The following is an 18,051-nucleotide window of genomic DNA, read 5'->3' as shown; positions in this document are numbered from 1 at the left end:
ATGATCACTGGAAACAGAATGTACCTGAGCTCAATTTAGAGCTTCACAGCAAAGGCTGTGAATACTTATGTTCAGGTTTTTTGTTTTTTTTTATAAATTTGCAACAATTTAAAAAAATCTTTTTTTACTTTGTCATTATGGGGTATTGTGTGTAGAATTCTGAGGAAATAAATTTAATCCATTTCTAAATAAGGCTGAAACATAAAAAATGTTTAAAAAGTGAAGCGCTATGAAGGCTTTCTGGGTGCACTGTATAGTCAAAGAATCCAGGTGTTTTGATGTCATAAGATTTACAAGCTTTACAAAAATGTTGATAATACCCTTGTATGGTTTTATTGGACTGACAAACTAATATGTACCTATGATAATATAATTTAACTAATTGTCAATTTGTTCACTAAAAATCATTGTTATTGTTTAACTATTTTAAGTTATGCTAACGGTAGCTTATGAGGTGGTAATCAGAAAGCTGTTGGGATTTAAATGAAATCTTTTTTGTTTTGTCAGCTAAAGGTGTATGAGGATGATTTTCAGAAGGAACGCTCAGACAAACGAATTCTTCAGAGGCTTCTGATGAAAAAATCTCCAGCTGAAAAAGATCCGGTTCTGGTGCATCGCTGCAACAATGATCAGGACCGTCCCAGGACAGACAGGCGGAAACAAAGAGGAGAGCAGCGGGGTGGATATATTTGTCCAAATCACCGTGACCACCAAGGCAAGCTGGAGTTTCCCTGAATGGGTTAAAACATCATAATAAAAGAATGTAAAAAAGCTAAATTGTGTCTTTTAACTGCTTTATTTATTTAATGCAATTTCCTCATTTTTATTGCATTACTCTGTTTTTATACTTCAAGAATTGTGAACTGGCTGACATATGTATTGTGTATAGTCTTAATATGAATTGGTCTCAACCAGTTTAATATCTGAAAGCATGAACCTCAAACAATTCTTGTCAGAGAGCAAATACTATAATCTTTATAAGCTGGTATATATTTTCCTGTTAGTTATTTTAAGAGATTACTAAGAGGAAACACATTTTTCTACACCTTCAATTATAAGGAAACAAATCCCCTTTGGAATGTTCTGATTTGAGCTCATTCTCAATGACTAACTAATTGTTTCCAGGATATTTGCTCTATTGTATTTACTCATTCATTAGAAATGTCGTTGTCCATTGGTGCACTTGTAAATGGCCTCTAATATAATACATTTTTTGTTATTAGATAAAATTGTCTTTTAAAACTGTTTTAAATGTTTTATTTTATTAAAATATACACCAGTATATAGATGTTTGTACTTTACGGTTTCTATTTCTTCTTTTTTATAGATGTTTGGATTTTGTATTTTATGTTTGTGAGTACTTATCATCAATGGTAAATTGATTCAGAGTAAAAGTTCTGTAATTGATAACAGCTATACTGTATTTTGGCTCTTCAGAGTAATAAAATATAAAAGACAAAGAATATTTAAAAACTATTGCTGCCTTGGTGTTTTTTGTTATTGAATAAAAAAATGTGTCTGAAACTTAAATGTGACTGACGTTTCAGGAATATTGTCATAACTAAAATAAAATGGGAGGAAAGGGCAACATTTCCCAGTTTGTTTTAGCTTCATTTGATGCACCAAAATGACAAACTAAAATGAATAAAAACTATATATTTATAATGAGTGAATAAATATATTTATTTATTATAAAACTGTTATCAAAATAGAACATTATAAATTAAATAAAATGTGCGGTTTTATGTTATAAATAAAAAAAATAAATAAATGTAATTCTCTAAAAATCATTTGATACACCAAAATGACAAACTAAAAAAAATTAAACTACAGTATATATTTATTATGAGTGAATAAATATATTTATTATAAAAATGTAATCAAAATAGAACATTATAAATTAATTAAAGTCTGTGATTGTATTTTATAATTTAATGATTATAATTCTATAAAAATCAGCTCATCAAAAGAAAAAAAACTAAAATATAAGGTAACACTATCATAACTACACACAAGGAATCATTTATTAAGCATTAGCATCTAGTGAAATTATTATTTGTTGGGAATTAACTCTAATAAATGTTAGTAAGCAGTTTATAACTGCAGATACAAATGCTGTATTCTTGACTTATAACCACATTTATAATGTTTTATAATTGTACTTTCATACTTTGTGACTGGTTGATTTTTCATTACTAAATTAGGTATTGCATTATTTTACAAACCATTTGTATTTAAGAGTAGTTGGAGGTTTGTGAGATCATTCAGAATAAGTTAGTAAATGATTAAACTATTGAAATTAAAGTTTCTATATCTTATTATTCAGGCATATGGTAATGCTATATAATGTTACTATGTATGTTAATAAATGCTTTATTAACTCAACTTCATCCAGTTTTGACCTGAACTAAAGTGAGGACTATTTATGCTTTATAAATGACAATTAAAGGCTTGTTATCAAATAAACAATAATCTTTGTAATCTTATCTAAAACATAAAATTACTGTAAAATAACAGGAGTGTCAAAATAGGACATCCAATTTGATAAAACAACAACAATATAATAATTGAACAATATAATAGGATGCAATGTTTAAACGGAACAGTCATCTTATTTTAGTTTTAGTTTGCAAAGATTAATTTTTTATTCGATATAGTTTCATTTGAGTATCTTTAAATGAATAGAAAGTACTGAAGTCGTTTATTTTATTTTTTCTGTTTAGAATTGAATTGACTCTTTAATTGTCATTTATTAGGGATTTATAAAGCATAAATAGTCCTCACTTTAGATTAGGTAACAAAACTGGATGAAGTTGAGTTAATAAAGCATTGCGTTCTGAACGATTTTGAGATATTAAGCTTCAATGTTTTTGCATTCCATATAGTAAACATTTATTTTTTTAAATAAAAAGTCTTATAAAAAACATCCCATAATGTAAATGAGTTTTCATTTAAAAAGAATGTCAAAACCTCAATTTTGACAAAAATATCAGATAGAACCTTATAATTCTAAGGTGACAAAATGCCTGAATAATAAGATATATAACTGTTAACTTTAATAGTTTATTAATCATTTACTAACTCATTCTGAATTATCCTAAAAACAACCAAGCATGCTTAAAAACTATTTTGTAAATAATGCAATACTTCATTTAGCAATAAAAATAAATCATTATTAAAATATAAAATTACAATTATTAAGCTCATTATAAAGGTGGTTATAAGTCAAGAATACATAATTAGTATCTGCAGTTATAAACTGCTTACTAACATTTATTAATGTAGATTAAATACTTAACAGAAAATGAATACACTATTTGCTAAAGCTAAATAAAAGGTTCATAGTGTGTAGTTATTATTAAGTGTTATCAAATATATGCATAGCAAGTACTGTATAAAGTTTCTTTTCAGGAAAAAATGTTTTTTCTTTATCATGATGTTGTCATCAGCAGGTGAATATGTAGGTCACGTTCCACACGTACTATGAGATGACAGCATGTTCCATTGTGTACAGTTCCATTTACAAAGAAGATTGCTCACAAAAGGAAATGCTTTTTTGACTTGGAATTTCCAGCATCATCTACTGACAAGCTCAAGACATTGCACCATAAGTGAAATACAATGCCTACACACCCTAGGATGTTTTTAAAAGGTGGTTAAAAATTAACCAGGAATCTGATCAGAAATACATGATGTATTAGAGGAGGAGTCTAACTCTCAAACGATTATAAATAAACATAGACTGACTGTAAAAAACATCAAAATCTGGGTAACAACAGCGTGAACAGCAGAGAGCGGGTATTACTTATTATTATTGTTATTATTATTATTATCTTCATGTCATTTAGATTAACATTAAAGTTCCTGTACTTTTCTCATTTACAAGTTTGTTTTTCAGATTTGCAGCAACCAAGACTCAACAACTTTCTGACGAAGACTCAACACACAGAAATCAACATCTTTCTGACTGAGGTGTGTGTTTGACTCCATGAACTTGAGTTCTTCAGGAAAATAAGCAAATTAAATAGACACCTGAGTGTGCACTTTTAGCTTCACTCCACCCTTATGTGCTTAAGAGTAATATGTCATTTCCTTTTAATTGCTCATGGACCATTGCTTCCAGGCACATTATAGCTCTGTTCCTGCACAAACAACCCAGAATAAATGTGCTATATTTAAAGGGGGCAAAATAAGAGCCAAACAAGGAGGTTTTTAGAGGATGGAAAAGGAAATGCCTTAGTCAGACAGAATGTAGAAGCAAAGTTGTATTTCCAATCTTTCCCTCTCGCAATGTATTTCTCTGTAACACATCATATAAAAACAGCTTTTTCTCTCTTTGTGCAGAGTTTAAGGTGAGCACTTGTCAAGAAAGTGAGACACGAAGTCCAAGGCACATCTGCAGAAGGCAAACTCCGTTTTCAGACATGAACAAAGACGTTGCTGATATTCAGGGCCAGTACAAGCAGGATGGGTATCTGACTGCGCTTCCTATCCTGAGTCCAGAGGAGCTGCAGCAGGCCCGCAATGCCTTTGCTGAGCTGGAGAGAAAACATGGTGAGCTTCAGTGAAACTGAATTTGAAATCTAAGACAGGTTTGGAATTGAAGTAATCAAATTATTCTCTTGCAGGCGAAAGTTACACTGCTTACAGTCTTCATAACATCCACAAGGAGTATGACTGGGTGATGGCCCTCGCAAAGCATCCTAGGCTTCTTGAGGTGGTCACAGGAGTTTTGGGGCCTGATGTCATTCTGCTTGACTCCAGATTTATTTGTAAATATCCAGTGGGCAGACAAGCTGAAAAGCAAGAAAGCAATGGGATCATCCAGTTGAGCAATACCTGTAATAAGGCAGAAGATTCCAATGAAAAGGAAGAAATGCCATTTGTGGCCTGGCACCAGGACATGAAGTAAGCACAATTACACATAATGAAATGAATTCTATAAACTCAAGTTTTAATTTCAAGTACTGTAAGCCATCATATTCTGGTCTTTAGGTATTGGGGTTTTGAGGGAGGCCCCGTTTTGTCAGTCTGGCTTGCCCTTGATGACTCACTTGAGGATAATGGGGCACTCCAGGTTATTCCAGGTAGGAACACCGTTTCATTGTGTCATTGTGGCTGGCTTGTAATGGGAAACGTCCGAACTTTCTTTGTTTTTTTGCCAACAGGAAGTCACCACTATGGTCTTTTACCCCATCACCAATCAAAACGAGCTGGCAACATGTTGAGTGTCAATCAAGAGATCCCAGAAGAGCTAGTGGAGACAGAAAAGGCCCTCTTATGCCCCCTGCTAGCTGGTCAAATGTCGGTGAGTATTTCTTTTGTCTGAAAAACAATATGCAGTGAAAGAATTGAGGTACACAGCCAGCCAATACTGAATATTAAATAAAATTACTCAATTACCATTTGGCAAAATCATACCCATCCTGTATTTTGGTTCCATAAAAATAAGTAATTTGGATATACATCCATAAGGACTATACGCATTTATTGTCTGATTTTTACCTCCACACAGGTCCATGATGGACTTTTGGTTCATGCTAGTGATCCCAACACATCTAACAGGAGGCGTTGTGGCTACGTGATCCGATATGTTCCGACATGTACTTATCCAATCCAGGTAAAAATCTTTCTCCATTTACAAAATGATTGCACTTGTACATAACAGACACTTTTATCGATTTTTTCATATTTATATTTATTTATTTGTATATTTATTTACCTTACAGGATCCTGAGCGCCCCAGGACATTTCCTGATACAGTGCTGGTCAGTGGTTTTGACAAATACAACCACTTCTCCAAGAAAACATCCAAACTGTGACTCATTAAGACAGGCTGTTTGCAGTAATTAAACTCTAACATTGTATATTTTCTTAAATAGACCTATAAAAGTAGACTTTGAGTAGACCTTAAAGTAGCCTAGCTTAACAAATTGTTTGTTGTTATTAACATCAGTTATTAATATTAATATTGACAACCTATCTACTTTGAAAGTGATTATATACAATATACTATACACATTTTTCATTGTTACTACACTAGAAGTATTTAAAAATGTATTTATCTTTCAAGCTTTAAAGAAACTATGTTTTATAGTATTTTCATCTGTAAATGTAATAATATATTTCTGTATTATTTGTTCTTCTGAATTGTCACATTCTGAACATGGAAAACCAAATAAACTGCTTAAAGAGGCCTATGGATGTTTAGGTCATTTGCTGCTTTTAGAAAATTTGTAGGTCCAAAGTTATAAAAATGACAGTATTCCACATACTATCAGACAAAAAGATGCATCCACTATCAGTTTGTCCAGTGAGAGTGTTACTTTAAATGTTGATGCATCTTGTCATTTGATACTTGAATTAATACTGACATAAAACAAAAATTAAAGAATAAACAGTAAAAATAGACGGTAGGACAGAAAATCCACATACAATATGTGTAAAGTAAAAAAATAAAGTATTTGAAAAAAAAAAAGCTTCTTAAATAGCAATAATAAAAAAATGCATTGAGTTAATAAGACTGCTTATATTTTAATGACTTGTCAGAATTTTTATTTTTAGGTTCTGAAATTTAACATAGCTGGTTATTTAAGTTGTGAATATTTGGTAACATTTTACTGGAAGGAGTGTTCGTAAAACTCTCATTAAATTTATAATCATGAAATGACATGTAATGGCTGTGAATGAAATTGGATGCATGCTCATGCAAATTGCAATTAAGTATCATTTGCTCAGTTATGACATGTTAAATGCATAGATGACAATGTTAGGACAAATTGATTTAAACAAATACATAACAATCTGTTATTATCTTTGAAGAGTTGACATAAAACTTGACATAACCAAGACAACAAAATTTGTCATAAATCTGTTGTGAACATGTCATGAAGTCATTATACATCAGAAATAACGTGCAAAACTTTGTTCAGTTGTAGATGAAATATAGGCTAAATTATAATTATACTCAACAAAAGGGACAGACAGAGATGAGTTGCATTTTAAAGCTGTAACATATATAAAAACAGGTGCAAATTTATATTAACCTCTGCATAAACGGATGGTATAAAGTGTAATGCTGTTCTTTCAACTTATACTGCCTTTGTTTTGGCTTTGAAACGTTCGATTACAGGTACAACTCCCTAACCATTAGACCACAACATGCACTGAAAACCCAAAAAAGTTAACTGAACTAAATTAATTGAGTAAACTCGTTGCCTCAATTTAATTAATGGAGTCTCCTAAAACTTGCATATTTAAGTTTATTTAACTTGACAGTTTTGTAGAATATACTTAAATTGATCAGTTCACAAAACTTAGTACTAAAAAAAAAAAACTGGTCACTGACTCGGAGTAAAAAAATATTGAGTGCGTGGAAATATGTTGAAATATGTCTACTTTTGCATCGATTTTTCAACTTGCAGATAATTGAGGAATGAAACTTAATAATGATAGAATCCAAAATGTCAAATCTTATTCAGGCAGCATACCAATACATTTTCAAAACATTAAGTTATCTGGACAATATGGAAGTCCTTAAGCTGAGCTTAAAATGCAAGGTTTCCCAACTAGGACTTAACAATACAAACAATTTGAAGTAGCTCCAAGGAACCATAGCTGCGTCCCAAATTGCATACTTATGCACTATTCTACGGCATTTTGTAGTATAAATAGTGTAAGTAGTGCGTAGTACGGAGGACGCGTAAAACTTCCCAGACGTGTTTTTGATATCGAGGACACAACGATGCAGACTTGAGCACCGAACTCACTCTGGAAGTCCCAGAAGTCGTTGCGACTGGAGGTGGGAAGCGCAGCATTTTATTTAGATTTATTATTAAAGTTCAGAGATATCACTGATTTATCTCAAGAGTTTCTCTAAATGAAACAGTGAATATAAACATTACCATGGACATCTTAATAAATAAATAAATACACTAAGGATGTTTATTTGCTGAAATTCGTATTAAAATCTGTTTTTTTATATTGTGCAATGTGTATTTATACTGTTTTTATGCATAGTATATATTATGAAAAGGGGAAAAACAATAAATTGTAGTATGAAGGCTGTAATGTTTAAATAATTTACCATTTAAAAAACGTGAAGGTCACATGACCATCAGGAAGAACGCAGCATCTCATTTCTCACAGGACGCGTTCTCTACCCTCGCGGTCTCCAGAGTTCGTTCTTCTGAGGACACCTGGCAAAACCGGTCTCCACAAGAACGCAAGTCTGCAAGGAACTGAGATACAGCCTTTATTTTTTATTTTTTTGGATGGTGAAAGCAAAAATCTTCCATAGGAGTGATTATAGCGCCTCCCGATGGTGAATGCGGCTATATTCATTGCAGGTATTATTTGATAGTTTGGTCATTTATTTCACTGATTTGGCAACGTCAAACGTAATCAGGAAAATGGTTTCAGTTTCTGTTTAGTAAAAAAAAAAACATCAGTGTTTCATTTAGGACAACACTACATTATGATTTTGAGCTCACTACACTTTAAATCTTAAGTTTATGCATTTTTATGGTACATAAGTTAAATTAATTCACGTTTTTAAATTATGGCACCAAAATGCAACATTTTAAAGGTCTGTTCAGTCAACTTTACTAAATTGTTTAAGTAAAGACAACATTAGGGTTTTCAGTGTGTGTCTAAAATAAATAATTTTTTTCCACCATAGAAAATCCACCATAGAAAAGCTATGTCTCAATAAAGTTAAACCTATAAAAATGACAAGCACGAAGAAAAAAATATCAATAACACTTTAAACCAACAGCACAAAAATAATTATATTGATTTTGAACTAATGAGTTAAGGTTTGCTCTAATTAAAAACTTTAAATACACTACACTATCACTATAATAAACTTAGGTTTATGTAAATAATTGCTACCTTAATTACAGATTAGTATATGTTTGTTAATTAATGTTTTAATTAACACCTTAATTTAAGATAATTTAACTCTATGAGAAAAAAACTGACCTGTTAATGTATCATTGTCATGACTTTACTTTAAGGGGCTCATTATTATTAACTCATTCTTAACAACTCATGAACCCCTGTATTTAAACGTAATGGTCATGCACGTCTGTCAAGAGTGTTTACATCAGAAAATATAAATTGTCACCTTGGAATTAAAAGGTTTTATCTGCATTCTGAATGATTTTGAGATTTTGAGCTTCAAAGTTTTTGCATTTCATAGCAAACAGTTTGTGTGTAACATTTGTTTTTTTTTTTATAAAAAAGTCTTAAAATGTAAACAACTTTTATAAAAAATCCCATTATGTAAATAAGATGTCATTTCATAAGAACATGTAAATAACTTAATTTTGACAAAAATGTCAGATAGAACTTTTTAATTCTAAGGTGACGAAATGTAGCAGAATGGAAAGGAAAAACACATTTTGTTTGAAAGAGCCCTTCACTGTGGCTGTACACATTTTGCTGAATGCACTTTTTGTCATTTTTCAAGCAAACTCAAAGAGCTCTATTTTGACGATCCATGCGCAAAGTGCAAAACGCAGGGCGCAAATGCATTTAGGACGTGTCAGAATCCACTTTTGCTAATATGAGGATGGAAAAATCCTTTTTGCGTCATGGCGCATGGTCTAAAAGGGTTGAGTTTATTTTCTTAATGAGGTATGGGTGTGTTTTGAGAATAAACTAAACCAGGCAGAGTCTCATCTCCCATTCCCTTTAAGAGCCAGTTGCGTCGTGCCATAGCACATTTGCTATTTACATGACGAACTTTGTAAGTGAAAAAACTGAACCCTTCACTTGAGAGAAAACAGTTAAACAGAGCAACTACAGCCCGAGAATGACAGATGAGCCTCCTCATTGTTTACTTTCGCTTTCACTCTCGAGAAACAAGTTAACAAGAGTCTGGAAACACGTTAACAGGAGTCCACAACCACAGCAAAACATATGTTGAAGGATAAAGATATTAAAACAGACCCAATCATATGTAGTCCTGAAAGGCTCAGTTAGATACGTGTGATTGATACATATGAACAACCTTTTGACTACACAAGTTCCAATCCTGTTGTTGACATAAATTATTATTATTTTTTAGATTAATTTTGGTTATATACTGTTTTGCTACACAAATATTAAAATCAATAATGTTTATAATGACACCGACACCAAAGGTCCGTTCTTCGTACCTCATTTAAATGATCTGAGATGATTTGACAAATCCTGGATCTTTTAATCTTGATAACTGATCTCTGGTTAATTTGGTTCTTCAAACAAGTTTGCGAATTAGATTAAAATGTCTGGATGAACTGATCTGAGATCACTTTGTGTGTTGGGAAGGACAGATCTATCGATTCTCAAAATCATGATCAGTAATGCAACGATTGGCTGACGGCACATCGGCGTAATGACATCAGATTAATATTCAATTATCCATGTTTAAAGTCAGGTATGCATCTTTTAATCTTAGATTTATCTTTGAGAATTTGATGTCTTGTATTGATCGTTTATGAACTGACTGAATGAATTGGTATAATACACATTTGCCTGACTATTAAATTGTTATGTTTGAACATATTTTGCTTACTCTGTAATTATTCATTCTAGTAGATTACGCTGTATCCTTGTTTCTGCACTTCCTTTGTCAGGTCAGTAAACGGACTAAAATCCAGTTGTGATGGAGCATTGGGCACTCTAATTGCATTTAAGGGATCGACTAACTCTTGATATTGATTCAAGTGTACTTAGGTGGAAAGGGCGTTAACTTCCGTCTAGGACAGCATGGAGTTGCACGACTAACCTAGATTGGGTACCCGACCTTTGTTTGAAAGTAATGTTACTCTAAATTAAGTTCATATGGGAAACCATGGGCTTGGTGAAACCAAAATTATTGTAGAGTACAGTAGTCGGTTACATTTATAATAATGGCCCTAACCTCTGATTGGAAATGATATTGTCTTTGCTCAAGGGTGTACATCTAGGGAGGACTATTTAAAAATACTTTAGAATGACCAAGCATGGGAACGGCCATCTTAAAGTAGTAGTCATCTACCTCTGTTTAATGTTCAAGACTGACAAGAGTGTGACAATGAGGGATGCCATCCGCCGGGGCGATCTCACTGAGCGACATGAGCACCCGAATGAACAAATGTAATAGTTACGAGTGAAGACAAAAGGCTCAAACATTTATCCAAATTATATATTGATATACTCTTCTTAATGTTTTATGATTGGAGTCAGATAAAATGAAAGATAAATATATTAATATTCTAAACCACCTCATATTCAAATTGAAGTCAGATATGAATTAAATTTAAAGTAAATCAAGATTATGCACTGGAAAGACCGAACAGGCATTGAACCTTCATCCACCAGTGGACACCTCCATTGGACCAACTGGGTGGACCTTACAGTAGATTCTTTGCTCTATGTCTGTTTTTTAAGATTACTATTTTGGATTTGCCCCAATACTGTCACTTCCCCCTAAGGAGGTAGTTCACACAAAATTAAAATATACTCACTATTTACACACCCTGAATACAAAAGAAGATATTATAAAGAAAGCTGAAAACCTGAAACCACTGACTTTCACAGCAGGAAAAACTACTATAGAAGTGAATGATTCAGGTTTCACGCTTTCTTTAACTTCTTGCATGTCAACTGAAGAAAGAAACTTTGTCTGGAGGATATATCAGCTTGAATGAAAGACCATGAACAAAGACCATGACCTACAGCTTAATCTTCCCTGTACCTCCATACATTCAACACAATTTCTCAATTTTATTGGAATCATCTAATCATCACCTCATGTAATTCAGTAAGCAATCTTGGACTAATTCTGAATGATCAGCTGTCCTTCAAAGAGCACATTGATAACACCGCTTGATCATCCAGGTTTGCACTTTGACCCTTCCAAACAGATCGTGCCGCACAACTTTTAGTTCAAGCTCTAGTCATTTGAAGACTGGATTACTGTAATTCTCCTTTGCAGTGAGCCCAAGAGAGCCCATGTGGCACCGGGGCCTGTACTTTACTTAATATAATAAAATACTGGTCGACTTTAATACCCACAACTTCAGGTGTTCTCCAAACAAATGGAAATGTCAAGCAGAAAGTTTTACAAACAATCTTCTTTTATTAGACTCTTGAAAAGATTTTAAAAATGTAATCATATAAAACATGTAATCCCTTACAATGAGTCACAAAACAATACAATTCTGTTTGTATAGTAGTTGTCAGTGGCCACTACTAAATCACACTCAATATGACACAGGATATACCAACATTTGGGAAAGATCAAGGAAAAAAAGAAAACACAATACTTCAATGCAAATAAAACCCTCAAACCAAAAACAAAGCACTTCTTACTACTAAAGAAAGATAAACTAACTGACACTCCAAATAAACCACCCGCTTAACAAACAAAGCCAAAATAAAACAACCCTCCTCATATAAGGCAATTCTTGTTGTTAATATCGAAATTGAAGAAGATGATGAACAATAACAGCAGCCATTCACAATTTACACAAACAAAAAACAAACCTACCAAATAGTTGGATTACAACACGTGCACACATCAAAAGAATGGGCACACCCTCGCACCATAAGCAAGCACACACACACACACACACAACCACACAATCTAACTGCATCCGAAACCGCATACTTCCATACTATAAATTATGCTAAAATCATTATGCGATCCGAGTAGTATGTTTAAATTAATAAAATTCAAAAATCAGTATGCGAGAAGTACCCGGATAACTTACTACTTCCGGCGAGATTCTAAAGTGCACATCCCATGCATGCTGTGCTATCCCATGATGCCCCACGAGCACATTCATGAACGGGAGAAAATCGATGCAACTTATGCAGGTAGGTCACAAGACCATGACAAAATAGCGGATGTTGTACGTCCAAATTCCATTCATACTTTTCATATTCATACTATATAGAACGTACTTTTCTAACGACCGAGTAGTATGTTTAAATTCAAATGCAGTACCTACTGTAGGCAGTTTCGGACGCAGCCTCTGGCTGTTTCTCAATATCATGTATGCAAAGTTCGGACTTGCATCCTTGGAAGTTCAGACTTGCCAAGTTCATACTTGGAAGAACGAACTACCGAGGACACAAGTACACAAGTCGGTTACTTTTTCAAATGGAACGGCAGTACTTTATAATGTCACTTACCTCACCATGAATTCACTGTAAAATGATTTAATTATATAAAGCACAACCCTGTCCTTAATAATATATTAATATTATAAATCTCCATTTTTGATTTAAGAAAATGTACACATAAATTCATATAAATGTTAAGTAAAATTAGTTATTATACACAGACACTTCTCTTTATCAGATATAATAAACTACAATGGTAACTATACAAGTATATACACAATAAGAAATAAACACATATACAATAAGAAATAAAGATTACGTCAAACAATTTGGTAAACGAATACAAACAGCGTACAACACGGTAACATAATTAAAGTAGTGCTGTCAACATTAGTGCGTTAACGCAAGCAATTAATTTGAAATAATTAACGCGTAAAAAATAAATTTATGCAATTAACGCAGTTGCAGGTTTATTTTTTTATTTCCTGTTGTGGTGGGCGTGTGTTCAACATGCAAGAAATATGGATAAGACCAAGGAAGCACTTTTTGAAGGGAAGTTTCAGTATAAAACGATTAATGTTGCATCACCAAACTCTCCAGAGTTTCATGTAATTTCGGGTGTTTCATTTTTAACTTTTAATGGAATTTGATACCGCTTGGCGAATGGAAAGAAAAACCTCTGCATTATGTGACTCGGTGGTCCTTTAAAATAATCCAAAAATTGCTGCTTACATGGTAGGCCAGGGGTGGGCAAACTTGGTCATGGAGGGCCGGTGTCCTGCATAGTTTAGCTCCAACTTTAAATAAACACACCTGCTTAAAGATTTCTAGTGATCTTGAAGACACTGATTAGCATGTTCAGGTGTGTTTAATTAGTGTTGGAGCTAAACTGTGCAGGACACCGGCCCTCCAGGACAGAGTTTGCCCACCCCCGTGGTAGACTCTTAATAAGAGTATTATCTTAATCATATTAAAATCGTATCATTGGTGTCCATGTACATGTACTCAGAATGTGTCAGATGAAGTTGCAAGATGTCAAAGACAGCGCATTCCTCTGCCTTTCAGCATGAGCCCTCAAATGTCATTATATTTGCCGTGTTTCCTCCTTAAACGCAACGAAAGCATATGCTTCATGTTGTTGTGTCAAAATCCTTGTGAAATACAGCCATACTTTAGAACGCTTAGTTTAAGCAAATTTGATGACTGCGAATCTGTGTTGAATCTGAAGGGCGTCGCTCCGGCTGCCCTGTCCTGACCTGCGCGCGTTTTGTGTGTGTGTCTGTGTCAGGCCCATGCACAAAGCACAGACCTAGGAATGTGCACATCGATGCTCGAGTATCGATATATCGATACTTAGAATTGTCTAATTTGGTATCGATTTTTTAAAGTATCGTTATTTCAACTATATTTTAATAATTACTGCATAAATGTTTTGCATTGTGATATTGTATACAAGACAATACACCAATCAATCTGAACGTCACATGAGCAATCAGATAACTTACGTAGTCAACACACGTGCTCATTAGCTGAAGAAGCGTTGCCCAAGAATTATTTGTGATAAGAAAGGCGTACGCAGCAACAATACAAGCAGCCTTTATAAACACTTACAGACAACACACCCTGAATCTTATAAAAAAGCGGAACAAAAACAAGCTGTCCCGTGTTCATCAGGGGTCCGTTCTTCGTACCTCGCTTAAATGATCTAAGATGATTTTGCCGATCCTGGATCTTTTAATCTTGATAACTGATCTCTGGCTAATTTGGTTCTTCAAACAAGTTCGTGAATCAGATTAGAATGTCTGGATGAACTGATCTGAGATCGATGCGTGTGTTGTGAAGGACAGCTCTATCGATCCTCGAAATCATGATCACCAATGCAACGATTGGCTGACGGCACAGCTGCGTAATGACATCATCTGATTAATATTCAATTATCCATGTGAGCAAAATTACATGAAATTAGCAGTAAACGGTTTGTTAAATATGACACGCAATAACCTTCCACATTTGTTGTGAGCTGCAGGCTTTGCACTTTTATTTGTCAAGACAAGATTATTCATCATGTATTTCAATGCAAATCAGTGTATTTAGTTCTACATTTAGAAAATATTTTCTTTATTATAGTAGCCGTTTTTTAATCGGTGTAAAGAATAACTGGTTGTTTACAAAAGCGTTTTCATATTGGTAAAGGCGTCTGCAACTTCTGTGAAGCATCAAATCACTGGCATATTAACTATCAAAACATGTTTATGACTGCATAAATGCATTATTGCTTTAAAAAAAAGTCACATATTGTGCATTTCTATTATACACAATTTGTACTAAAGCGATCTAAAAAGTTCAGATCAATAAGTTTTCTCTTTGCACCACCAGATGGCAGTCTTTGTACTTTCATTTCGAGGGTGCATCTTGCATAAGTTTTATTAATATGTATAAATTTATTTATTTTATTAATGACTATAACTTTATATATATAGTTAACAAATATGTACCATTTTCCCAAGTGTATATAACTACTACTGTAAGAAAATATCAGAATTCAGAACAAACTTTCTGTATTATCTTTGCTTGAACTGAGCCGATCTAATCCTGTTTAGATGAATTGAACCTGCTTCCGATCAGGTTTGAGCTAGCAGAACTGTTGCTATGACAACAACTCTCAGATCAGCTTTGAAGAACGAAACGATCCTGGATCGTGTCAAATCGTCAATATCCAAATCCAGCTAACTGAGTAATCCATGTACGAAGAACAGACCCCTGCTCAGTCTCCCTCTGTCTGACAAAAGACTATTTTCTGACAAAAGACAATTTAAAATAATAAAATCAGAATAATAAATCAGCTCTCTTTCTCTTTACCAATAGGTGATTAAATATAAGTCTGTGTGTGTGTTTGTGTGTATGTGTCTGTGTCTGTGTGTGTGTGTATGTGTATCTGTGCAGTGTGTATATACAGTATGTAAGTGAATGCAGTGTGTATATGCAATATAATCGTGTATGTATATTTACATGTAATGATTTTTTTTACATTATTTATAAAAATTACATTACTTTTTTTTAACAAAAAAATTGGTATCGTATCGAATTTAAAAATTCTGGTATCGCCCATCCTTACACAGACCCTTACAGGGGCAGGTGCTTAACAAGATCGGCAAGTGAAGTGCAAGTGCCTCCTGAGAGGGGCACCTCAGCCAATAAGGGCAGAGGGGCAGTGGCTCTAATCACCGGGGCACTCCTTTGTGCATGTTCCTGGTCTTCTTAGCAACAAAATGCCTAAACGTCGTTGTCTGTAGCCACTAAATTAAAAAGTTACGAATTGCAGTGAGATTGTGTTGCACTCTCAGCTCACTTCATTTAAAAGAAAAGGTCCACATTGTCCCCCGATAATGTCAACAAACTGGACTCTCATAGCCTGGCCCGTGCAGAGACCGTCCAAAGGGCATGTGCAGGATAAATTTTTTGAAGGGGGGAGGGGGGTGTGGGGTGTTGTTGTCGCGCGCGTGCTGAAGAGCGGTATTGTCGCGCGCGTACTGTAAAGCGGGGGGGGGTTTGGTGTTGCACGCGCGTACTCAAGATCAGTGTTGTCGTGCGCCTACTGAAGGGCGGGACGGATGGAGTGTTGCGTCGCGGGGGCACTTTTGATCATTTTGGAAGAGGTTGAGCACAGGTTTTGAACACAGGTTGAGCCCTATGTGTGCACGTGCCTGCTCATAGCAACTGGATGATTGTAAAGAAGGACTAAGCAAAACTGTTTCTACTTCATAATTAATGATTTCAACTCACAGCAATACAACTTTACAATGAGTAAAATTGTTCGTATTAAATTCCTTATTGTTATTATAATTTTTCATTTTCCATATCTGTAATAGCTGTGTTTTTTTTTTTTTTTTTTGCAGTATAAATAATTTTTTTTCTTTATCGCCATTGATTGTTTTACAATTCAAATGGCACTAGCATGCCTGTGTTTTTATTTTAGTAATAAATATGGCTGTCAAGCCAGGATCTTGATGGTTTATTGTGGGTATGTTGTTTACATGAAGAAATCTGTGTTACAAGTTAAACAAAAATTTGAATAAACAATTATATTTTGAGTTTAAATAGTTTTTGTCTTGCGTTTACTTTAATTTTACATTTGAATAGCTAAAATTACAAGTTTCTGTCTTTTAAATGCGATTAAATTTTTAAAAAAGTGTGTCCAATTAGTTAATTTTTAAATCGATTGACAGCACTAATATATATAATATATATATATATATATATATATATATATATATATATATATATATATATATATATATGGATCCAAAAAGATTTGAACAAATTATAAACTATAAACGGCAAGGCACATACCGAGTTGGTATAAAGAAGGAGCAAAATAATATTATACGCTGGCGTTCTTCCAACTTTCAAATTGCTAATAAGCAAAGTATTTTAAAGTTGAGATTAAAAAAATATTTATTCATAAAGTATTTAAATAACAATAATACTGTTTGAATAGATGGAAAACTTCACCACCTTTAAAAAAATGATGTGGATTAAAAAAAAAAAAGTGGTCATTGGGGAAAAAGAAGCAAATGAAATTTTTCAGGATTTTCATACAAGCTCCCATGGAGCACACTGTGGAACTGAGAAGACAAAACTTGCCATTTAAACCCGATTTTAGTGGCCTGGAATGGGGGTGGATATCCATAAATGGGTAAGATTTAAATAATTTCTTTCAAACTTGTTATGAGATCTCAGTGGATTGTTTCTCATCTGCTTATTTCTGATTTTCAGGTTTTGGAGTGTGCTCAATGCCAGTTTACTGAGCCATCCATAAAACAGTAGCCAGAATATATTCCATTATTTGTATGAAAGCTTGCTCAATTTTTCTAATACAAGGTGTCACAACATTCACATTTATTTGTGCTGTTTTTCCTTCCTAAGGTGCATAGGCCACTAGAATTGTTGGGT

General features: G+C 33.6%; 2 protein-coding genes and 1 long non-coding RNA gene across 6 annotated transcripts in view; 2 read left to right on the top strand and 1 right to left on the bottom strand.

Moving 5' to 3' along the window:
* The window catches only part of si:ch211-153b23.7, a 66,492-nt gene extending 64,904 nt beyond the window's left edge, over window positions 1-1,588 (top strand). For both annotated transcript variants that reach the window (XM_087281176.1, XM_087281175.1), the window contains one exon: window positions 508-1,588. In XM_087281176.1, the coding sequence (XP_087137302.1) occupies window positions 508-735 (228 nt within the window). In that variant the 3' untranslated portion in view covers window positions 736-1,588. The remainder of the gene's footprint in view (window positions 1-507) is intronic.
* LOC147840776 (uncharacterized) overlaps window positions 1-18,051 on the bottom strand; it is a 1,215,461-nt gene that overhangs the window by 309,181 nt on the left and 888,229 nt on the right. The window lies entirely within an intron of this gene.
* Window positions 3,239-6,196, top strand: zgc:174917. 2 transcript variants are annotated; one of them, XM_087280659.1, is made up of 8 exons: window positions 3,239-3,798; window positions 3,887-3,972; window positions 4,345-4,554; window positions 4,629-4,908; window positions 4,996-5,087; window positions 5,169-5,308; window positions 5,516-5,620; window positions 5,730-6,196. In XM_087280659.1, the coding sequence occupies exons 3-8, from the start codon at window positions 4,425-4,427 to the stop codon at window positions 5,820-5,822; spliced, it is 840 nt and encodes a 279-aa protein (XP_087136785.1). In that variant the 5' UTR covers window positions 3,239-3,798; window positions 3,887-3,972; window positions 4,345-4,424; the 3' UTR covers window positions 5,823-6,196. The 2 variants fall into 2 exon arrangements, with proteins under 2 accessions (XP_087136785.1, NP_001099060.2); NM_001105590.2 differs by having other exon boundaries at window positions 3,758-3,798; window positions 3,899-3,972; window positions 5,730-6,195.

Source organism: Danio rerio, chromosome 14, assembly GCF_052040795.2.
Source record: "Danio rerio strain M-AB ecotype USA chromosome 14, GRCz13ab, whole genome shotgun sequence".
In the NCBI taxonomy this organism is placed as follows: domain Eukaryota; kingdom Metazoa; phylum Chordata; class Actinopteri; order Cypriniformes; family Danionidae; genus Danio; species Danio rerio.
The sequence above is the reverse complement of the archived record's forward strand: the minus strand, read 5'-3'. Positions and strand labels throughout refer to the sequence as shown.